General features: G+C 45.9%; 2 protein-coding genes across 3 annotated transcripts; both read right to left on the reverse strand.

The window, feature by feature from the left end:
- Positions 1 to 1,450: 1,450 nt before the first annotated feature.
- LOC119938146 (proline-rich protein 2-like) lies at positions 1,451 to 2,083 on the reverse strand (the record flags this gene model as incomplete). Its single annotated transcript, XM_038757851.1, has 1 exon — positions 1,451 to 2,083. A coding segment is annotated over one exon (582 nt), but the record flags the coding sequence as incomplete, so codon positions are not given.
- On the reverse strand, positions 2,000 to 16,412 carry TEX55 (testis expressed 55). Of its 2 annotated transcripts, none has more exons than XM_038758431.1 (4): positions 16,343 to 16,412; positions 11,192 to 11,353; positions 4,448 to 4,507; positions 2,000 to 2,144 (listed from the first exon to the last, which is right to left on the reverse strand). In XM_038758431.1, the coding sequence occupies exons 1-4, from the start codon at positions 16,370 to 16,372 to the stop codon at positions 2,109 to 2,111; spliced, it is 288 nt and encodes a 95-aa protein (XP_038614359.1). In that variant the 5' UTR covers positions 16,373 to 16,412; the 3' UTR covers positions 2,000 to 2,108. The 2 variants fall into 2 exon arrangements, with proteins under 2 accessions (XP_038614359.1, XP_038614358.1); XM_038758430.1 differs by having other exon boundaries at positions 4,448 to 4,510.
- Between the last annotated feature and the right edge of the window lie 8,288 nt (positions 16,413 to 24,700).

Consider the following 24,700-nt stretch of genomic DNA (forward strand, 5'->3'; position numbering starts at 1 on the left):
ATCAATCGTATTTATTGAGCGCTTACTGTGTGCAGAGCACCGGACTAAGCACAAGTTGGCAACATATAGAGACAGAGGACTCGGGGTGAGGGGCGGCCCAGCCGGGCTGTCCTTGCCACTGCCCCCTCACTCTCTCCTCACCTCGCGGGACGGGGACTGTGTCCACCCCGCTTGGCTCGTATCTACCCCAGCGCTTAGTACAGTCGTAGTAAGCGCTTAACAAATACCGCCACCGTCATCTGTCCCTTCCCAAGCGCTCAGTACAGCGCTCAGTGGAAACCACTGACCGATCGATGGAATCACTCCGACCCAGGCCGGGACAGGAGGCGGTGCGGCCTAATGGATGGGGAACGAACCCAGGGCTGCTGTGTGACCCTGGGCAGACCACTCACCCTCTCTGGGCCTCACTGTCCTCCTCTGAAAACCGGGGATAAGATCTCATCCTCCTCAGACCTTGAGCCCCGCCCGATTTAATAACAATAATAATAATAATAACGATGGCATTTGTTAAGCGCTTACTATGTGCAATGCACTGTTCTAAGCTCTGGGGAGGATGCAAGGTGATCAGATTGTCCCACGTGGGGCTCGCAGTCTTAATCAATCAATCGTATTTATTTATTGAGCGCTTACTGTGTGCAGAGCACTGTACTAAGCGCTTGGGAAGTACAAGTTGGCCACATATAATCCCCATGAAGTAACTGAGGTCCAGAGAAGTCAAGTGACTTGCCCAAAGTCACACAGCCGACAAGTGGTGGAGTGGGGATTAGAACCCATGACCTCTGACTCCCAAGCCTGGGCTCTTTCCACTGAGCCACGCTGCTTCTCATTTGATGTGGCTTAATGGAAAGAGCCCGGGCTTGGGAGTCAGAGGTCATGGGTTCTAATCCCGGCTCCGCCACTTGTCGGCTGTGTGACTTTGGGCAAGTCTCTTCGCTTCTCTGGGCCTCAGTTCCCTCCTCTGTAAAATGGGGATGAAGACTGTGAGCCCCCCGTGGGACAACCTGATCACCTCGTAACCTCCCCAGCGCTTAGAACAGTGCTTTGCACATAGTAAGCACTTAATAAATGCCATTATTATTATTATTCTCTGGGCCTCAGTTACCTCCTCGGTAAAATGGGGATGAAGACTGTGAGCCCCCCGTGGGACAACCTGATCACCTTGTAACCTCCCCAGCGCTTAGAACAGTGCTTTGCACATAGTAAGCGCTTAACAAATGCCATTATTATTATTATTATTATTATTCTCTGGGCCTCAGTTACCTCCTCTGTAAAATGGGGATGAAGACTGTAAGCCCCACGTGGGACAACCTGATGACCACGCATCTCTCTCAGCGCTTAGAACGGCGCTTGGCACATAGTAAGCGCTTAACAAATACCATTATTATTATCATTATTATCCCGGTGCTTAGCCCCCGGGAGGCGCGTAATTGATAGCATCATTATTCTGGATGAGCCGGGGCAGAGTTTGGCATCGCCAGCGGCCAGAGGTTTTATTTGGCGTTCAGCGTGGGAGAGTCGGAGGGGGCTCCCGGAGTTCACGGCGGGGTCTCCGGCCTGGCCTCCGGAGGAGGCCTGAACCGTCTGTGGGCCCGGGGCAGCGAGGAGGACGGGGCGAGGCGGACTCCGGCCCGATCCCGGGATCGGGGGTCGGGGATGGGACCATCCCGGAGCGGCTCGGCCTCGGCGGGTCTTCCGGGAAGTCCCTCCGACGGGAAGCGGTCAACCGGAGAGAAGGCCTCGGCCTCCGGGAACCCGTCTGGCGGGTTTCGGGGGCCGCGCCCGGGATTTGGGGAGCGTCTACGGGGAAGGAGGCCGGACAGACAGACGGAAGGACGGCCTCTCCCTGGGTGGTTTGGGCGATGCCCGCTGCCCGGGGGAGACGGGAGCCAGGGCGGAGGCGCGGGAGGGCCTGATGGTTTGCGGCCCCCGGCCGGACGGCGCGCTGACGGAGGTCACTACCGACGGAGGTCACTGATGGTGGAGGCCGCCCCGACGGAGGCCGCTGGAGATGGAGGCCGATGCCGGTGGACGCCGTCGCTGATGGATGGAGGCTACGGTTGGAGGTCACTGCTGATGGAGGCCGTCAACTCTGGAGGCTGCCAGGGCTGTCATTTCTCGTCTCTTTCGTTCAACATGGTTTGGACCTGGGAAAAACCGTCCAGGGTTTAATAATAATGGCATTTATTAAGCGCTTACTATGCGCAAAGCACTGTTGTAAGCGCTGGGGGGATACAAGGTGATCGGGTTGTCCCGCGTGGGGCTCACAGTCATCATCCCCATTTTACAGATGCGGGAACTGGGGCTCAGAGAAGTGAAGCGACTTGCCCAAGGTCACACAGCAGACATATGGTGGAGCCGGGATTCGAACCCATGACCTCTGACTCCAAAGCCCGGGCTCTTTCCACTGAGCCACGCTGCTTCCTCGGGTTTCAGCTGCTACTTCCCCCCGGCCTGGAGCCTCGGAGCCAGGACGGATGAGACAAGGGGGCAGACGTTCCTTTTGGCCCCCAATTTTCCAGAGCCTCTCAAACACACGTCACCCCCAAACTACTACTTGGGCACCCCTTTTTCCCTCCTTTCCCCACCCAAGGAGCACGTATCCATATTATCCCGAACGCTTCCCAACTAGAGAAGCAGCACGGCCTCGTGTGTAAAGTCCAGGTCCAGGAGTCAGAGGACCCGGGTTCTAATCTCGGTTCGGCCCCTCGTCTGCTGTGTGACCTTGCTCCAGTCACTTCGCTCCCCTTTGCCTCAGTTCCCTCATCTGCAAAGTGGGGATCCAATCCTACCCCCTCCTATTTCGACTGTGAGCCTCGTTTGGCCAACCAGCGTGGCTCGGTGGAAAGAGCCCGGGCTTTGGAGTCAGAGGTCATGGGTTCGAATCCCGGCTCCGCCACATTTGCTGTGTGAACTTGGGCAAGTCACTTCACTTCTCTGAGCCTCAGTTACCTCATCTGGAAAATGGGGCTTAAGACTGTGAGCCCCACGGGGGACAGGGACTGCGTCCAACTTGATTTCCTTGTATGCACCCCAGCGCTTAGTACAGTGCCTGGCACATAATAATAATGATAATAATAATGGCACTTATTAAGCGCTTACTATGTGCAAAGTATCATCAATCGTATTTATTGAGCGCTTACTGTGTGCAGAGCACTGTACTAAGCGCTTGGGAAGTACAAGTTGGCAACATATAGAGACAGTCTCTACCCAACAGTGGGCTCACAGTCTAAAAGGGGGAGACAGAGAACAAAACCAAACATACTAACAAAATAAAAGCAATAGAATAGATATGTACAAGTAAAATAAATAAATAAATAGAGTAACAAATATGTACAAACATATATACATATATACAGGTGCTGTTCTAAGCGCTGAGAAGGTTACAAGGTGATCAGGTTGTCCCACAGGGGGCTCGCAGTCTTCATCCCCATTTGACAGATGAGGGAACTGAGGCCCAGGGAAGTGAAGTGACTTGCCCAAAGTCACCCAGCTGACAAGTGGCGGAGCCGGGACTTGAACCCATGACCTCCGACTCCAAAGCCCAGGCTCTTTCCGTTGAGCCACGCTGCTTAAGCGCTTAATAATTACCATCATCATCATAACGATGGGCAGACAGGCGCTGGGAACGTGGTCCCCGACCTGGGTTTATTTGGTATTTGTTAAGCCCTTATTATGTGGCAGGCACTGCTCTAAGTGCTGGGGTGGATACAAGCTAATCAGGTTGGACACAGTCCCCGTCCCCTGTGGGGCTCACGGTCTTCATCCCCATTTTGCAGATGAGGGAACTGAGGCCCAGAGAAGTGAACTGGCTTGCCCAAGGTCACCCAGCAGACAAGGGGCAGAGCCGGGACTAGAACCCAGGTCCTTCTGACTCCCGGGCCGGGCCCTAACCACTAGGCCAGGCTGCTCTTTGGGTTGTGTGAGAGCTTGGGCTTTGGAGTCAGAAGCCATGGGTTCAAATCCCGGCTCTGCCAATTGTCAGCTGTGGGACTTTGGGCAAGTCACTTCTCTGGGCCTCAGTTACCTCATCTGGAAAATGGGGATGAAGACTGTGAGCCCCCCGTGGGACAACCTGATCACCTTGTTACCTCCCCAGCGCTTAGAAGAGTGCTTTGTGCATAGTAAGCGCTTAATAAATGCCATTATTATTATTATTGTGTGTGGATGCCGTGCCCACCTTCTTGGGGGAACCAAAGATGCCTCGAATCTTTCCCCATTTGACCTCCTTCCCGCCTTCGCTCTGGCTTTCCGGCCCGCAAGCGCTCAGTGCAGTGGGGCCTGGTGGGCGCTCAGATAATCTCACCACCTCCACCCCCCGGCTTCGGGCCCTGTCTTCCCTCTTGCCCGCCTCTCTTCCACATAATCCAACTCCCGCCATGGCCGGGACCCTTCAGGTGGGCAAAGCATGGTCGCCCACCCCCCGCGACCCTCCCACCCCAATCCCTACCTGCTTCAGCATGAACCGTAAGGGGTCCTGTGGCTTCTCGTACACTAGGTCTTCCGTGATCTGCTGAGGGCGAGACGGGCAGACCGGGAGGGCCGGAGACCGGGAAGAGTGGGAAGAGTGGGAAGAAGAGTGGGAGAGGGGGCGAGGAGAAGAAGGGGAGTCGAAAAGAGGGGAAGAGAAGAGGGGGGAAGTGTGAGGGGGGAGAGAAGAAGAAGATAAGGGGGGAGAGGAGAAGAAGGGGAGAGCAGAAGAGAGAAGAGAAAGAGGAAAGGGGGAAGAAGAGAAGAAGGGGAGAGGAAAAGAGGGGAAGAAGAGAAGAGGGGGAGAGGGAGAAAGGGGGAGAGGAGAAGAAGAGAAAGGGGAGAGGAATAGAGGGGAAGAAGAGAAAAGGGGGAGAGGGGAAGAGGAGAAGAAAAGAAGAGGGGGAGAGAGAGAAGGGGGAGAGGAGAAAAGAGGGAAAGGGGAGAGAGGGAGAGGAGAAGAGAAGAGGGGGGCAGGGAGAAAGGGGGAGAGGAGAGGAAGAGAAGGGGGGAGAGGGAGAAAGGGGGAGAGGAGAAGAAGGGAAGTTGGGGAGAGGGAGAGGGGGAAAGGAGAAGAGGGGAAAGGGGAGAGAGGGAGAGGGGAAAAGGGGGAGAGGGAGAAAGGGGGAGAAGAGAAGAGGGGGAGAGGAAAAGAGGGGGAGAGGAAAAGGGGGAGAGGAAAAGAGGGGGAAAGGCAGAGGAGGAGAGGGGAAGAGCAGAAGAAGGAGAGAGGAAAAGGGGGAGAGGAGAAGAAGAGAAGAGGGAGAGAGGGAGAAAGGAGGAGAGGAGAAGAAGAGAAGGAGGAGAGGGAGAAAAGGGGAGGGGAGAAGAGGGGGAGAGGGAGAAAGGGGAAAAGGAGAAGAAGAGAAGAGGGGGAAAGGGGGAGAAGGGGAGAGGAGAAGAGGAGGGGGGATAGGGAGACGAGAAGAGAGGAAGAGGAAAGGGGGAAGAGGAGAAGAGGGGGAAAGGGGGAGAGAGGGAGAGAAGAGAAAAGGGGAAGAGGAGAAGAGGGGGAAAGGGGGAGAGAGGAAGAGGAGAAGAGAAGGGGAGGAAAAGAGCGGGAGGAGGGAGAAGGGGGAGAGTGGGAGAGGGAAGAGGGGAGAGAAGAAAAGAGAGGGAGGGGGAGAGGAAAAGAGGAGAGGGGAAGAACAGAGAAGGGGGAGAGGAGACTGTGAGTTCGTTGTGGGCAGGAATTGTCACTCTATTGTCTTGTACTTTCCCAAGCGCTTAGTACAGTGCCCTGAACACAGTAAGTGCTTAATAAATACGATTGAGTGAATGAATGAGTGAGAGGGGGAGAGGAAGAAGAGAGAGGGAGAGAAACAGCAAGGGGGAGAGAGATACAGAGACGGGGAGAGAGACACACAGAGAGAGAGACAGAGATAGTGTGTCTACTTCCATTCACATTCGCCCTCTGGCCTCTTTCCAGCAGATTCTAGCCAGACCAGAACAAAGCACTGAGGAGGGTCTGGGCACTCAATCGGATTTATTGAGCGCTTACCGGGTGCAGAGCACTGGACTAAGCGCTTGGAAAGTACAATGCAGCAATAAAGGGAATCAATCCCTGCCCACACCGGGGTTTCAGTCTAGAGTGCTCAGCCCAGAGCTCTGATGAAGATGGCATTTGTTAAGCACTTCCTATGTGCCGAGCACTGTTCTAAGCGCTGGGGAGGATACAAGGTGATCAGCTTGTCCCCCGTGGGGCTTACAGTCTTCATCCCCATTTGACAGATGAGGGAACTGAGGCCCAGAGAAGTGAAGTGACTTGCCCAAAGTCACACAGCCGACGAGCTGCTCTGCTCACGGCAGACACTCAGCACAGACCTCTGAGGGGTTGACATAATAATAATAATAATAATAATAATAATAATAATAACGATGGTATTTATTAAGCACTTGCTATGTGCCAAGCACCCTTCTAAGTGCTTGGGGAGATACAAGGTGATCAGGTTGTCCCACGTGGGGCTCACAGTCTTCATTCCCATTTGACAGATGAGGGAACTGAGGCCCAGAGAAGTGAAGTGACTTGCCCAAAGTCACACAGCTGACAGGCGGTGGAGCCGGGATTAGAACCCACAACCTCTGACTCCCAAGCCTGGGCTGTTGCCACTAAGCCACGCTGCTTCTCTGCACCAAGCCTGGGAGCAGGCACTGGACTAAGCGCCGGGGTAGAGAAGCAGCATGGCTCAGTGGAAAGAGCCCGGGCTTGGGAGTCAGAGGTTGTGGGTTCTAATCCCGGCTCCGCCACTTGTCTGCTGTGTGACAAGTCACTTCACTTCTCTGAGCCTCAGTGCCCTCATCTGTAAAATGGGGATGAAGACTGTGAGCCCCACGGGGGACAACCCGATCACCTTGTATCCCCCCAGCACTTAGAACGGTGCTTCGTACATAGTAAGCGCTTAACAAATGCCATCGTTATTATTATTATTATAGAGGTGGGATAATCAGGTCGGACCCAGCGGAGGTGAAGGGAAGGAAGGAGGCCGGCCGGACAGACAAACGGGGAACCTGAACCGGAGGATCCGGTCTAGGGGTTCGACGCTCCCCAAGGAATGCCGGCCAACCGGCCTGGCCCTAACCTCAGCCCACCCAGGCCCTCACCCGCCTCACGCCTGGGCCCCCTGGCCCGTCCTCACCCTGGCAATAATAATAATAATAATAATAATAATAATAATAATAATAATAATAATAATCATGGTATTTGTTAAGCGCTTACTATGTGCAAAGCCCTGTTCTAAGCACTGGGGAGGTTACAAGGTGATCAGGTTGTCCCATGGGGGACTCACAGTTTTAATCCCCATTTTCCAGAGGCCCAGAGAAGTGACTTGTCCAAAGTCACCCAGCTGACAGTTGGCGGAGCCAGGATTTGAACCCATGACCTCTGACTCCAAAGCCCGGGCTCTTTCCCCTGAGCCACGCTGCTTCTCCTGTATATATGTATATATGTTTGTACAGATTTATTACTCTATTTCACTTGTACATATCTATTCTATTTTTTTTATTTTGTTAGTGTGTTTGGTTTTGTTCTCTGTCTACCCCTTTTAGACTGTGAGCCCACTGTTGGGTAGGGACTGTCTCTAGATGTTGCCAACTTGGACTTCCCAAGCACTTAGTCCAGTTCTCTGCACACAGTAAGCGCTCAATAAATACGATTGATTGATTGATTGATTCTCCTGGCGATCACCAGGCCCAACCCCACCCCCCACCCCCCAAGTAGGGTCTCTGGATGCTTTTATTACTCTAGAGAAGGCGGATTTTCCCACAGCCCCCGGAGCCAGCGACCGCCCATTTTTATTTGTGCATATTTACTCTATTTGTTTTATTTTGTGGGTGTGTTTTGTTTTGTCGTCCGTCTCCCCCTTCTAGACCGTGAGCCCGCTGTTGGGTAGGGACCGTCTCTAGATGTTGCCGACTCGGACTTCCCAAGCGCTTGGTACAGTGCTCTGCGCACAGTAAGCGCTCAATAAATATGATTGAATGAATGAATCATCATCATCAATCGTATTTATTGAGTGCTTACTATGTGCAGAGCACTGTACTAAGCGCTTGGGAAGTACAAATTGGCAACATATAGAGACAGTCCCTACCCAACAGTGGGCTCACAGTCTAAAAGGGGGAGACAGAGAACAAAACCAAACATACTAACAAAATAAAATAAATAGAATAGATATGTACAAATAAATTAAATAAATAAATAGAGTAAAAAAATATGTACAAACATATATACATATATACAGGTGCTGTGGGGAAATGAATGAATGAATCCCCATTCATCCTCCTCCCCATCCCCCCGGCCTTACCTCCTTCCCCTCCCCACAGCACCTGTATATATGTATATATGTTTGTACGGATTTATTACACTATTTATTTTACTTGTACATATTTACTCTATTTATTTTATTTTGTTAATATGTTTGGTTTTGTTCTCTGTCTCCCCCTTCTAGATTGTGAGCCCGCTGTTGGGTAGGGACCGTCTCTAGATGTTAATATGTTTTGTTTTATTCTTTGTCTCCCCCTTCTAGACCGTGAGCCCGCTGTTGGGTAGGGACCGTCCCTAGATGTTGCCGACTTGGACTTCCCAAGCGCTTAGTCCAGTGCTCTGCCCACGGTAAGCGCTCAATAAATACGATTGAGTGAATGAATGAGAAATCTACACTCCCCCATCACCCGCCCTGGAATCTAAACCACTCGTGGAATTTGGACTAACTCAGCTTGGTGGGAGGTTGGAGAGGGAGGGAGAGAGAAGAGAAAAAGAAGGAGAGAAGAGGGTGAGGGAGGAGGGGAGGGATTGTCTCTATCTGCTGCCGAATTGTACTTTCCAAGCGCTTAGTAGTAATAATAATAATAATAATAATAATAATAATAATAATGGCATTTAAAAGCAGGGAGAGTCACTGTCTGGGGGATTTGAGGAGGGAGGGCTTGCAGGCTTTTAGACTGTGAGCCCACTGTTGGGTAGGGACTGTCTCTATGTGTTGCCAATTTGTACTTCCCAAGCGCTTAGTACAGTGCTCTGCACATAGTAAGCGCTCAATAAATACGATTGATTGATTGATTGCAGGCCAGAGGCAGATGTGGGCGAGGGGTCGGCGGCGAGATGGGCGACAGCGAGGCCCAGTGAGGAGGTTAGCACCGGAGATGCCAAGTGCTCCGTCTGGGATGTGGTGCTCAAAAAATACCCTGTTAAAAAGAAAAAAGTCACTTCTCTGGGCCTCAGTTCCCTCATCTGTCAAATGGGGATGAAGACCGTGAGCCCCACGTGGGACAAGGGACGCTGCGTCCAACCGGATTAGCTTTTAGACTGTGAGCCCACTGTTGGGTAGGGACTGTCTCTATGTGTTGCCAATTTGTACTTCCCAAGCGCTTAGTCCAGTGCTCTGCACATAGTAAGCGCTCAATAAATACGATTGATGATTAGCTTGGATTCACCCAGCGCTTAGTACGGTGCCTGGCACCCGGTAAATGCTTAACAACTATCACGTTAAAAAAAAGTCGCTTCAGCCCTCTGGGCCTCAATCAATCAGTCAATCAATCAATTGTATTTATTGAGCGCTTACTGTGTGCATAGCACTGTACTAAGCACTTGGGAAGTACAAGTTGGCAACATATAGAGAGGTCCCTACCCAACAGTGGGCTCACAGTCTAGAAGTAATAATAATAATAATGACGGCATTTATTAAGCGCTTACTATGTGCAAAGCACTGTTCTAAGCACAGGGGAGGTTACAAGGCAATCAGGTTGCCCCTCGGGGGACCACAGTCTTAATCCCCACTTTACAGATGAGGTAACTGAGGCCCAGAGAAGTGAAGTGACTTGCCCAAAGTCCCACAGCTGACAATTGGCAGAGCCGGGATTTGAACCCATAACCTCTGACTCCAAAGCCCGGGCTCTTTTCCACTGAGCCACGCTGGTTCTCTAGAAGGGACTCAGTTCCCTCATCTGTCAAATGGGGATGAAGACCGTGAGCCCCACGTGGGACTGGGACTGTGTCCAACCTGATGATGATGATGGTATTTGTTAAGCGCTTGCTATGTGTCGAGCACTGTTCTAAGCGCTGGGGGAGGTACACGGTCATCGGGTGGTCCCACGTGGGGCTCACAGTCTTCATCCCCATTTTACAGATGAGGCGACTGAGGCCTAGAGAAGTGAGGTAATAATAGTAACAATAATAATGATGGTATTGGTTAAGCGCTTACTATGTACCAAACACTGTTATAAGCACTGGGGGAGATACAAGGTTAACAGATTGTCCCAAGGGGGGGTCTCACAGTCTTCATCCCCATTATCCAGATGAGGAAACTGAGGCCCAGAGAAGTGAAGTGACTTGCCCAAAGTCACCCAGCTGACAAGTGGCGGAGCCAGGATTTGAACCCATGACCTTTGACTCCAAAGCCCAGGCTCTTTCCACTGAGCCATGCTGAAGTGACTCTCCCATTGTCACACAGCCGATCGGCGGCGGAGCAAGGATTCGAACCCACGGCCTTTGACCCACATAGTAAGTGCTTAATAAATGCCATCATTATTATTATTATTAGTACCCCAGCGCTTAGCACGGGGCCTAGCGCCAAGTAAGCGCCTCACAAATAGCCCGGTTATTATTGTGGCTCAGCAGCGTGGCTCAGTGGAAAGAGCCCGGGCTTTGGAGTCAGAGGTCATGGGTTCAAATCCCGACTCCGCCAATTGCCCGCTGTGTGACTTTGGGCAAGTTACTTCACTTCTCTGGGCCTCAGTTACCTCATCTGGAAAATGGGGATTAAGACTGTGAGCCCTCCATGGGACAACCTGATCACTTGTACCTCCCCAGTGCCTAGAACAGTGCTTTGCACATAGTAAGTGCTTAATAAATGCCATCATTATTATTATTATTACCCCAGTGCTTAGCACGGGGCCTAGCACCAAGTAAGCGCCTGACAAACAGCCCGGTTATTATCATGGCTCAGCAGCGTAGCTCAGTGGAAAGAGCCCAGGCTTTGGAGTCAGAGGTCACGGGTTCAAATCCCGACTCCACCAATTGCCCGGGTGACTTTGGGCAAGTCACTTCACTTCTCTGGGCCTCAGTTCCCTCACCTGGAAAATGGGGATGAAGACCGTGGGCCAACCTGATCACCTTGTAACCTCCCCAGCGCTTCGAACGGCGCTTGGCACATAGTGGGCGCTTAATAAATGCCATCATTAATAATTAATTAATCAATCAACCGCCACCGCTGCGTGTTGGAGACGTCACCTGGAATATCTGCAGAACGTTGTGCTTCTCCATGTACCTGACGGCCGTCTCGAAGGGATCCTCGAACACCTTAGGGGGATCCGGCTGGGATTCCTCCGGCTTCCTCCCTTCAGGGATCAGGCTTTGTTCCGGGTTGGGAATAAGGATGTTTTGATGTTCTAGCTGAGGAGCGAATTGTTTATCCATTTAATAACCGGGAAACCGCCCCGTCTGATGATTTATGGCTGCATTACGATCGGGCGATTAATAAAAACCATTATTGTGATTGATTTTATCACTGAGAAGCAGCGTGGCCTAATGGAAAGAGCCCCGGGGGCTGGGAGTCCAAAGACCAGGGTTAATCATGATAATTATAATAATAATTGTGGCATTGGTTAAGCGCTTGCTATGTGCCAGGCACTGTACTAAGCGCTGCGGTGGATACAAGCAAATGGGGTTGGACACAGTCCCTGTCCCATGGGGGGCTCACAGTCTCCATCCTATTTTGTGGATGAGGTGACTGAGGCCCAGAGAATAATAATAATAGTGGTATTTGTTAAGCGCTTACTATGTGCCAGGCACTGTACTAAGCGCTAGGATGGATGCAAGCAAATGGGGTTGGATACAGTCCCTGTCCCACGGGGGGCTCACGGTCTTCATCCTATTTTGTGGATGAGGTAACTGAGGCCCAGAGAATAATAATAATAATAATGATAATAATAATAATAATGGCATTTGTTAAGCCCTTACTATGTGCCAGGCACTGTACTAAGCGCTGAGGTGGATACAAGCAAATGGGGTTGGACACAGTCCCTGTCCCATGGGGGGCTCACAGTCTTCATCCTATTTTGTGGATGAGGTGACTGAGGCCCAGAGAATAATAATAATAATAATGATAATAATAATAATAATAATAATAATGGTATTTGTTAAGTGCTTACTATGTGCCAGGCACTGTACTAAGCGCTGAGGTGGATACAAGCAAATGGGGTTGGACACAGTCCCTGTTCCACGTGGGGCTCACAGTCTTCATCCTATTTTGTGGATGAGGTGACTGAGGCCCAGAGAATAATAATAATAATAATGATGATGATGGTATTTGTCAAGCGCTTACTATGTGCCAGGCACTGTACTAAGCACTGCGGTGGATACAAGCAAATGGGGTTGGACACAGTCCCTGTCCCACGTGGGGCTCACAGTCTTCATCCTATTTTGTGGATGAGGTGACTGAAGCACAGAGAATAATAATAATAATGATGATGGTATTTGTTAAGCGCTTACTATGTGCCAGGCACTGTACTAAGCGCTGCGGTGGATCCAAGCAAATGGGGTTGGACACAGTCCCTGTCCCACGGGGGGCTCACAGTCTTCATCCTATTTTGTGGATGAGGTGACTGAAGCCCAGAGAATAATAATAATAATAATAATAATAATGGTATTTGTTAAGCGCTTACTATGTGCCAGACACTGTACTAAGCGCTGGGATGGATACAAGCAAATGGGGTTGGACACAGTCCCTGTCCCACGTGGGGCTTACAGTTTTCATCCTATTTTGTGGATGAGGTGACTGAGGCCCAGAGAATAATAATATTAATAATAATGATGGTATTTGTCAAGCGCTTACTACTTGCCAGGTATTGTACTAAGCACTGGGATGGATACAAGCAAATGGGGTTGGACACAGTCCCTGTCCCACGTGGGGCCCCCAGTCTTCATCCTATTTTGTGGATGAGGTAACTGAGGCCCAGAGAATAATAATAATAATAATAAAAAAAATAATAATAATAATAGTAATAATGGTATTTGTTAAGTGCTTACTATGTGCCAGGCACTGTACTAAGCGCTGCGGTGGATACAAGCAAATGGGGTTGGACACAGTCCCTGTCCCACGGGGGGCTCACAGTCTTCATCCTATTTTGTGGATGAGGTGACTGAGGCCCAGAGAATAATAATAATAATAATAATAATAATAATAATAATAATAGTATTTGTTAAGTGCTTACTATGTGCCAGGCAGTGTACTAAGCGCTGAGGTGGATACAAGCAAATGGGGTTGGACACAGTCCCTGTCCCACGTGGGGCTCACAGTCTTCATCCTATTTTGTGGATGAGGTGACTGAGGCCCAGAGAATAATAATAATAATAATGATAATAATGATAATAATAATAATGGTATTTGTTAAGTGCTTACTATGTGCCAGGCACTGCACTAAGTGCTGTGGTGGATACAAGCAAATGGGGTTGGACACAGTCCCTGTCCCACGTGGGGCTCACAGTCTTCATCCTATTTTGTGGATGAGGTGACTGAGGCCCAGAGAATAATAATAATAATAATAATGATAATAATAATAATAATAATAATAATAATAATAATGGTATTTGATAAGCGCTTACTATGTGCCAGCCACTGTACTAAGCGCTGGGATGGATACAAGCAAATGGGGTTGGACACAGTCCCTGTCCCACGTGGGGCTCACAGTCTTCATCCCCATTTGACAGATGAGGGAACTGAGGCCCAGAGAAGTGAAGTGACTTCACTTCTTCTTCTTCTTATTATTATATTGATAATAATGATATATTATTATACTAATAATATAATAATATTATTATAGTTAAAATAATTATATTATTAAATACTACTACTACTAAGTAATAAATATTACTGTATTTATTTATTTATTACTTTCTTTCTTTCTTTTATTGCTCTATTTATTTATTTTATTTGTGCATATTTATTCTATTTATTTTATTTTGTTAATATATTTTGTTTTGTTCTCTGTCTCCCCCTTCTAGACTGTGAGCCCGCTGTTGGGTAGGGACCGTCTCTAGATTGTCCTTCCCAAGCGCTTAGTCCAGTGCTCTGCACACAGTAAGCGCTCAAGAAATACGATTGAATGAATGAATGAATGAATACGATTGAATGAATGAATGAATATAATATACTATATTATACCCTATACTCATTCATTCAGTCTTTCAATGGTATTTATTGAGCGCTTACTGTGTGCAGAACACTGTACTAAGCGCTTGGAAAAATACAATGGCATAGTAAATGGAGCATGCTCCCAGGAGTCAGAAGGCTGTGAGTTCTAATTCTGCTCTGCCCCTTGTCGGCTGTGTGACCTGGGACAAGTTAATTCATCAGAACAGTGCTTGGCACATAGTAGTGCTTAACAAATACCATTATTATTATTATTATTATTATTATTAAAAGGGGGATGAAGACCGTAAGCCCCACGAGGGACAAACTTGTACTTCCCAAGCGCTTAGTACAGTGCTCTGCACACAGTAAGCACTCAATAAATAGGATTGATTGATTGATTGACAAACTGATGACCTTTTATCCCCCCCAGCTCTTAGAAAGGTGCTTGGCACATAGTAAGCGCTTAACAAATACCATCATTATTATTATTATTATTATTATCATCATCATCATTATTATTATCACCATTATCACTATTATTATCATTATTGTTATTACTAGGTTATTACTATTATAAAAGAATATTATATTACATCGGAAGCAGCGTGGTACAACATGTGTGCTGTGTGACCTTGGGCAAGTCACTTAACTTCTCTGGGCCTCAGTTCCCTCATCTGTAAAATGGGGATGAAGACTGTGAGCCCCCCTTGGGACCACCTGATCACCTTGTGACCTCCCCAGCGTTTAGAACAGTGCTTTGCACATAGTAAGCGCTTAATAAATGCCATCATCATCATTATTATTATTATTATTACTGTTATTATTGCTTCGCACATAGTAAGCGCTTAACAAACACCATTATTATGATTATTATTGTCATCAGCATCATTATTATAATCACCATTATCACTATTATTATTACTATTATTATTATTCTCACCGTTATCACTATTATCATTATTATTCTCACCATTATCACTATTTTTATTCTTCTCACCATTATTACTATTATCATTATTACTGTTATTATTGCTTCACACATAGTAAGTGCTTAACAAACACCATTATCATTATTATCATTGTCATCAGCATCATTATTATTCTCACCATTATCACTATTATTATTACTATTACTATTATTCTCACCATTATCTTTATTATTCTCACCATTATCACTATTTTTATTATTATTCTCACCATTATTACTATTACTATTATTATTACTGCCATTATTGCTTCGCACATAGTAAGCGCTTAACACCATTATCATCATTATTATTGTCATCAGCATCATTATTATAATCACCATTATCACTATTATTATTACTGTCACTATTATTCTCACCATTATCACTATTATTATTATTATTCTCACCATTATTATTATTATTACTGTCATTATTGCTTCGCACATAGTAAGCGCTTAACAAACACCATTATCATCATTATTATTGTCAGCATCACTATTATAATCACCATTATCACTATTATTATTATTATTCTCACCATTATTACTATTATTATCACTGTTATTATTGCTTCGCACATAGTAAGCGTTTAACGAACACCATTATCATCATTATCATTGTCATCAGCATCATTATTATAATCACCATTATCACTATTATTATTACTAGTACTATTATTCTCACCATTATCACTATTATTTTTACTCCTACCATTATTCTCACCATTCTCACTATTAGGATTATTATTCTCACCATTATCACTATTATTATTACTAGTACTATTATTCTCACCATTTTCACCATTATTATTACTCCTACCATTATTCTCACCATTCTCACTATTAGGATTATTATTCTCACCATTATCACTATTATTATTACTAGTACTATTAGTCTCACCATTTTCACCATTATTATTACTCCTACCATTACTCTCACCATTCTCACTATTAGTATTATTATTCTCACCATTATCACTATGATTATTACTAGTACTATTATTCTCACCATTATCACCATTATTATTACTCCTACCATTACTCTCACCATTCTCACTATTAGCATTATTATTCTCACCATTATCACTATTATCATTATTATTGTTATCATTATTGTCATCAGCATCATTATTATTCTCACCATTATCACTGTTAGTACTCTTACTAGTATTCTCACCATGATCACTATTATTATTATCATTATTCTCACCATGATCACTATTATTATTATTATTATTATTAATAATAATAATAATAATGTTCTCATTTGCTGTAGCTGTACCTGTCCCTGGCGGGGCTCGCCCATCCTCATCCTCCGCCCCTCAGGCCGCGCTCCCCGGGGAAGGCTGCGTCGCCCCCGTCGCCATGGCAACCGGCGTGTGTGACGTCAGGGGAACCTCCTGCGCCTGCGCGGCCGGAGCGCCTGTAGAGGGGGTGTCTCCCCGCCAGGGGGCGCGCCGGCTGCGCCCTCCGCCCGGCTCGCGCCGGCTGGGGCTTCGCGCGTGCGCAAAGGGACACCCACCCCTCCCCATACCTGACAGGGATAATAAGAATAATAATTTATTAAGCGCTTACTGTGTGCAAAGCACTGTTCTAAGCGCTGGGGAGGTTACACGGTGATCAGTTGGTCCCACATGGGGCTCACACTCTTCATCCCCATTTTCCAGATGAGGGAACTGAGGCCCAGAGAATAATCATAATAATAATAATAGCATTTACTAAGCGCTTACTATGTGCAAAGCACTGTTCTAAGCGCTGGGGAAGTTACAAGGTAATGAGGTTGTCCCTCATGGGGCTCACACTCTTCATCCCCATTTTCCAGATGAGGGAACTGGGGCCCAGAGAATAATCATAATAACCATGTTAGTATTTGTTAAGCGCTTACTATGTGCAAAGCACTGTTCTAAGCGCTGGAGGAGTTACAAGGTAATGAGGTTGTCCCACATGGGGCTCACACTCTTCATCCCCATTTTCCAGATGGGGGAACTGAGGCCCAGAGAATGATGATGATGATGATGGTATTTGTTAAGCGCTTACTATGTGCAAAGCCCTGTTCTAAGCACTGGGGGATATATGGTGATCAGGTTGCCCCACGTCGGGCTCACCGTTTTAATCCCTACTTTACAGATGAGGGAACTGAGGCACAGAGAAGTGAAGGGACTTGCCCAAAGTCACACAGCTTACAATTGGCGGAACCAGGATTTGAACCCATGACCTCTGACTCCAAAGCCCGGGCTCTTTCCACTGAACCACACTGCTTGAAGTGACTTGCCCAAAGTCACACAGCTGACAATTGGCGGAGTAGGGATTTGAACCCGTGACCTCTGACCCCAAAGCCCGGGCTCTTTCCACTGAGCCACACTGCTTCTCGATTATTATTATTATTACTATAATAATAATTATTATTATAATAATGGTATTTGTTAAGCTCTTAATATGTGCCAAGCACTGTTCTAAGCCCTGGGGTCATAATAATAATAATAGCATTTGTTAAGCACTTAATATGATAATAATAATGATGGTATTTGGTAAGAACTTACTATGTGACAGGCACATAGTGCTGGGGTAATAATAATAATAATAATAGTGGTATTTGATATGATAATATCAAATTATCAAATAGTGGGGTCATAATAATATCAAATAGTGGGGTCATAATAATAATAATAGCATTTGTTAAGCACTTAATATGATAATAATAATGATGGTATTTGGTAAGAACTTACTATGTGACAGGCACATAGTGCTGGGGTAATAATAATAATAGTGGTATTTGATATGATAATATTTAATATGATAATAATAATGATGGTATTTGGTAAGAACTTACTATGTGACAGGCACATAGTGCTGGGGTAATAATAATAATAATAATAGTGGTATTTTGAGAAGCAGCGTGGCTCAGTGGAAGGAGCCCGGGCTTTGGAATCAGAGGTCATGGGTTCAAATCCCGGCTCCGCCAATTGTCAGCTATGTGAGTTTGGGCAAGTCACTTCACTTCTCTGTGCCTCAGTTACCTCATCTGTAAAATGGGGATGAAGACTGTGAGCCCCTCGTGGGACAACCTCATCACCTTGTAACCTCCCCAGCGCTCAGAACAGTGCTTTGCACATAGTAAGTGCTTAATACATGTCATCATTGTTATTATTATTATTATTATTAGGCACTCACTATAATAATAATAATGATGGTATTCGTTAAGCGCTTACTATAATAATAATGATGGTATTTGTTAAGCGCTTGCTATGTGCCAGGCACTGTGTTAAGCACTGGGATAATAATAATAATGGTATCTGTTAAGCACTTACTATGATAATAATAATGTTGATGGGATTTGTTAGGCACTTACTATGTGCTAGGCCCTGTTCTAAGTGCTGGGGTAATAATAATAATAATAATGGTATTTGTTAGGCACTTACTGTAATAATAATAATGATGGTATTTGTTAAGTGCTTCCTATAATAATAATGATGATGGTGGTATTTGTTAAGCGCTTACTATGTGCTAGGCACTGTTCTAAGTGCTGGGGTAATAATAATAATAATAATGGTATTTGTTAGGCACTTACTGTAATAATAATAATGATGGTATTTGTTAAGCGCTTCCTATAATAATAATGATGATGGTGGTATTTGTTAAGCGCTTACTATGTGCCAGGCACTGTTCTAAGCACTGGGCTAATAATAATAATAATAATATTAGCACATAGCAAGCACTTGACAAATACCATCATTATTATTATTATTATAGTAAGTGCCTAACAAATACCATTACTATTATTATTACCCCAGCACTTAGAACAGGGCCTAGCACATAGTAAGTGCTTAACAAATATCATCAACATTATTATTATCATTATTATTATCATAGTAAGTGCTTAACAGATACCATTATTATTATTATCCCAGTGTTTAGAACAGTGCCTGGCACATAGCAAGCGCTTGACAAATACCATCATTATTATTATTATTATAGTAAGTGCTATTCGACATTCATTCAATCATTCATTGATTGATTCATCCCATCGTATTTATTGAGCGCTTACTGCGTGCAGAGCACTGTACTAAGCGCTTGGAAAGTACAATTCAGCAATAAAGAGAGACAGTCCCTGCCCACACCGGGCTTACGGTCTGGAAGGGGGGAGACAGGCATCCAAACAAATAAAGAGGGAATTCTATCTTCCCGTCACAGGCCGGCATGCCCTGTTTTGGCAGTTTTCTCTCCCATCCTGTGACAGTTTGGGAACACTGAGCTCATTGTCATGCAGGCAACATATCTGGGGTAATAATGATGGTATTTGTTGAGCGCTTACTACGTGCCAAGCACTGGGGGGATACAATTATAAATAAATAGAATTATGGATATATCCACATCATTAATTAAAATAAATAGAATAATAACAATAACGGTGTCAAGAGCTTACTATGTGCCAAGCACTGTGGGAATACAAGGTGATCAGGTTGTCCCACGTGGGGCTCCCAATCTTCATCCCCATTTTCCAGATGAGGTCACTGAGGCCCAGAGAAGTGAAGTGACTTATCCAAAGTCACCCCGCTGACAATTGGCGGAGCCGGGATTTGAACCCGTGACCTCTGACTCCAAAGCCCGGGCTCTTTCCGTGGAGCCACGCTACTTCTTATAAGCCTGTAGAGCACAGTTCTTGGGAGTCCGATGGGGAAACTGAGGCACAGAGCAGCATCAACCAGCTCCCCGGCAGGAGAGGCGGGATTAGAACCCAGGTCTCCTGGCTGGTTCCCAGCCCCGGGCTCTTTCCACTAGGCAACCCTGCGTCTCTTTAAATCAATCAAACAATCGTATTTATTGAGCGCTTACTGTGTGCAGAGCACTGTACTAAGCGCTCGGGAAGTATAATTTGGCAACATCTAGAGACGGCCCCTACCCAACAGCGGGCTCCAAGTCTAGAAGGGGGAGACAGACAACAAAACAAAACATATTAACAGAATAAAATAGAATAAATATGTATAAGTAAAATAAATAAACCTAGAACAGTGCTTTGCATATAGTAAGCGCTTAATAAATGCCATTATTATTATTATTAGTATTGTTATTGGTCCCTACCCAACAAAATGAACAAAACACCCAACCTTCAGCAGGCGATGAGGCTGTATTTTTAGCCAGAGGGACTAAATTATGGAGAGGGAAAGTGGAGAGGGAGCCGGGAAATTCTGTGTAAATGTTTGCAGATGAAGAATAATTTGGACTTTCTAACATCAGGGGGTCTTTGATTAAAGCCCCGAAATTTCCAAGCAAGAGGAGCCATAGCCGCTTATTAAGGGAGTTAATTGTGTTTTTCCAGGGTGACGATTTGGTGCTTAATTTATATCTTTAAAGGAGGACGGGTCGTCACTTAGGGGGGACAGTAGGCTGTGTTAGAGAAGCAGCGTGGCTCAGTGGAAAGAGCCCGGGCTTTGGAGTCAGAGGTCGTGGGTTCAAATCCCGTCTCAGCTGGGTGACTTTGGGCAAGTCACTTCACTTCTCTGAGCCTCAGTTCCCTCATCCCTCCCCAACAGCGGGCTCACAGTCTAGAAGGGGGAGACAGAGAACAAAACAAAACATATTAACAGAATAAAATAGATAGAATAAATATGTACAAGTAAAATAAACTTAGAACAGTGCTGTGCACATAGTAAGCGCTTAATAAATGCCATCAGTATTCTTGTTATTATTCTCTGAGCCTCAGTTCCCTCATCTGGGAAATGGGGATGAAGACTGGGAGCCCCACGGGGGACAACCTGATCGCCTTGTTCATTCATTCATTCATTCAATCGTATTTATTGAGCGCTTACTGTGTGCAGAGCACTGGACTAAGCGCTTGGAAAGTACAAGTTGGCAACATATAGAGACGGTCCCTACCCAACAGTGGGCTCACAGGCTAGAAGGGGGAGACAGAGAACAAAACAAAACATATTAACAAAACAAAATAGATAGAATAAATATGTACAAGTAAAATAAACTTAGAACAGTGCTTTGCACATAGTAAGCGCTTAATAGATGCCATCATCATTATTATTACTATTCTCTGAGCCTCAGTTCCCTCATCTGGAAAATGGGGATGAAGACTGTGAGCCCCACGGGGGACAACCTCATCACCTTGTATCCCTTCAGCGCTTAGAACAGTGCTTTACACGTAGTAAGCGCTTAACGAATGCCATTATTATTATTATTATTATTCTCTGAGCCTCAGTTCCTTCATTTGGGAAATGGGGATGAAGACTGTGAGCCCCACAGGGGACAACCGCATCACCTTGTATCCCCCCAGCGCTTTGAACAGTGCTTCGCACATAGTAAGCGCTTAACAAATGCCATCATTATTATTGTTACCATTATTCTCTGAGCCTCAGTTCCCTCATCTGGGAAATGGGGAAGAAGACTGTGAGCCCCACGTGGGACAACCTCATCACCTTGTATCCCTTCAGCGCTTCGAACAGTGCTTCGCGCATAGTAAGCGCTTAATAAATGCCATTATTATTATTATTATTATTATTATTCTCTGAGCCTCAGTTCCCTCATCTGGGAACTGGGGTTGAAGACCGTGAGCCCCACGGGGGACAACCTCATCATCTTGTATCCCTTCAGCGCTTAGAACAGTGCTTTGCACATAGTAAGCGCTTAATAAATGCCATCATTATTATCATTATTATTATTCTCTGAGCCTCAGTTCCCTCATCTGGAAAATGGGGATGAAGACTGTGAGCCCCACAGGGGACAACCTGATCGCCTTGGATCCCCCCAGCGCTTAGAACAGTGCTTCGCGCATAGTGAGCGCTTAACAAATGCCATTATTATTATCATTATTATTATTCTCTTCACTCATTCCATCGTATTTACTGTGTGCAGAGCACTGTACTAAGCGCTTGGGAAGTACAAGTCGGCAACAGATAGAGACGGCCCCTCACCCAACAACGGGCTCATGGTTGGGCAGAGAATCAATCAATCAATCGTATTTATTGAGCGCTTACTGTATGCAGAGCACTGTACTAAGCGCTTGGGAAGTACAAGTCGGCAACAGATAGAGACGGTCTCTCACCCAACAACGGGCTCACGGTTGGGCAGAGAATCAATCAATCAAAAAATCGTATTTATTGAGCGCTTACTGTGTGCAGAGCACTGTACTAAGCGCTTGGGAAGTCCAAGTTGGCAACAGATAGAGACAGTCCCTACCCAACAGTGGGCTCACAGTCTAGAAATAAATTTTGGTATTTGTGAAGCGCTTACTGTGTGCAGAGCACTGGACTAAGAGCTTGGGAAGTCCAAGTTGGCATCGTATAAAGACAGTCCCTACCCAACAGTGGGCTCACAGTCTAGAAATACATTTTGGTATTTGTTAAGCGCTTACTGTGTGCAGAGCACCGTACTAAGCGCTTGGGAAGTCCAAGTTGGCAACATATAATAATAATAATAATAATGATGGCATTTGTTAAGCGCTTACTATGTGCAAAGCACTGTTCCAAGTGCTGGGGGGATACAATGTGATCAAGTTGTCCCACGTAGGGCTCACAGTCTTAATCCCCATTTTTACAGATGAGGTAACTGAGGCTCAGAAACGTTAAGTGACTTGCCCAAGGTCACACAGCAGACTTGTGGCGGAGTCGGGATTCGAACCCACGACCTCTGACTCCAAAGCCCAGGCTCTTCCCTAACATATAGAGACAGTCCCTACCCAACAGTGGGCTCACAGTCTAGAAATAAATTTTGGTATTTGTTAAGCGCTTACTATGTGCAGAGCACTGGACTAAGCGCTTGGGAAGTCCAAGTTGGCAACATATAGAGACAGTCCCTACCCAACAGTGGGCTCACAGTCTAGAAATAAATTTTGGTATTTGTTAAGCGCTTACTGTGTGCAGAGCACCGGACTAAGCGCTTGGGAAGTCCAAGTTGGCAACATATAGAGACAGTCCCTACCCAACAGTGGGCTCACAGTCTAGAAATACATTTTGGTATTTGTTAAGCGCTTACTGTGTGCAGAGCACTGGACTAAGCGCTTGGGAAGTCCAAGTTGGCAACATATAGAGACAGTCCCTACCCAACAGTGGGCTCACACTCTAGAAATTAATTTTGGTATTTGTTAAGCGCTTACTGTGTGCAGAGCACTGGACTAAGCGCTTGGGAAGTCCAAGTTGGCAACAGATAGAGACAGTCCCTACCCAACAGTGGGCTCACAGTCTAGAAATAAATTTTGGTATTTGTTAAGCGCTTACTGTGTGCAGAGCACCGGACTAAGCGCTTGGGAAGTCCAAGTTGGCAACATATAGAGACGGTCCCTACCCAACAGTGGGCTCACAGTCTAGAAATAAATTTTGGTATTTGTTAAGCGCTTACTGTGTGCAGAGCACTGGACTAAGCGCTTGGGAAGTCCAAGTTGGCAACAGATAGAGACAGTCCCTACCCAACAGTGGGCTCACAGTCTAGAAATAAATTTTGGTATTTGTTAAGCGCTTACTGTGTGCAGAGCACCGTACTAAGCGCTTGGGAAGTCCAAGTTGGCAACATATAGAGACGGTCCCTGCCCAACAGTGGGCTCACAGTCTAAAAATACTAAATAATAAAGAGAAAACCAGGAGAAGAAGCTGAGGCGGAGATGGAGGGGGGGAGGAAGGAGGAAAGAAATCACACTTGGGTCACCAACTAAAAAAGGTGCCACTTGTTAGCAGGTTTGCGGTCAGGAGGAAAGTTTTCAGGTTTGGGTCCCCGTTGCCATGGTGACGATAAATAAGGCCGTAAGAGCCCACGGGGGCTGGTTCTGTTCTGAGCGAGCTGGCACCGGGCAGATCATTTTGCAGGCGGAAAATTTCTATTTTCGACACGGGCCTGCGTGGGCTGAGCCGCCCCGGTGGAGAACATCTTCCCCCCCCCACCACCACCCTTCCTTCGCTTTGCTTTTTAAAACAGCTTTTCTTTTAAGCTTTGCACCTAGTAAGCGCTTAACAAATGCCATTATTATTATTATTATTATTATTATTATTATTATTATTAAGCGCCAACTCTGTGCACCGTTATCAATCAATCAATCGGATTTAGAACAGTGCTTTGCACATAGTAAGCGCTTAATAAATGCCATTATTATTATTATTATTATTATTATTATTGAGCGCTTACTCTGTGCACCGTTATCAATCAGTCGTATTTAGAACAGTGCTTTGCACATAGTAAGCGCTTAATAAATGCCATTATTATTATTATTATTGAGCGCTTACTCTGTGCACCGTTATCAATCAATCAATCGTATTTAGAACAGTGCTTTGCACATAGTAAGCGCTTAATAAATGCCATTATTATTATTATTATTATTATTATTATTATTATTGAGCGCTTACTCTGTGCACCGTTATCAATCAGTCGTATTTAGAACAGTGCTTTGCACATAGTAAGCGCTTAATAAATGCCATTATTATTATTATTATTATTATTATTGAGCGCCTACTCTGTGCACCGTTATCAATCAATCGTATTTAGAACAGTGCTTTGCACATAGTAAGCGCTTAATAAATGCCATTATTATTATTATTATTATTATTATTATTATTGAGCGCTTACTCTGTGCACCGTTATCAATCAGTCGTATTTAGAACAGTGCTTTGCACATAGTAAGCGCTTAATAAATGCCATTATTATTATTATT

This window comes from Tachyglossus aculeatus, chromosome 16, assembly GCF_015852505.1.
Source record: "Tachyglossus aculeatus isolate mTacAcu1 chromosome 16, mTacAcu1.pri, whole genome shotgun sequence".
Lineage (NCBI taxonomy): Eukaryota > Metazoa > Chordata > Mammalia > Monotremata > Tachyglossidae > Tachyglossus > Tachyglossus aculeatus.

Bases quoted from the DNA above. Each gene is read 5' to 3' on its own strand.
- TEX55 (XM_038758430.1), bottom strand. From the start codon at position 16,372: ATGAGGATGGGCGAGCCCCGCCAGGGACAG. The intron at 11,354-16,342 runs GTACAGCTACAG...TTCGCTCCTCAG, and splicing joins GCGAGCCCCGCCAGGGACAG to CTAGAACATCAAAACATCCT. The intron at 2,145-4,447 runs GTAGGGATTGGG...GGTTTTTCCCAG, and splicing joins TACGGTTCATGCTGAAGCAG to GTCCAAACCATGTTGAACGA.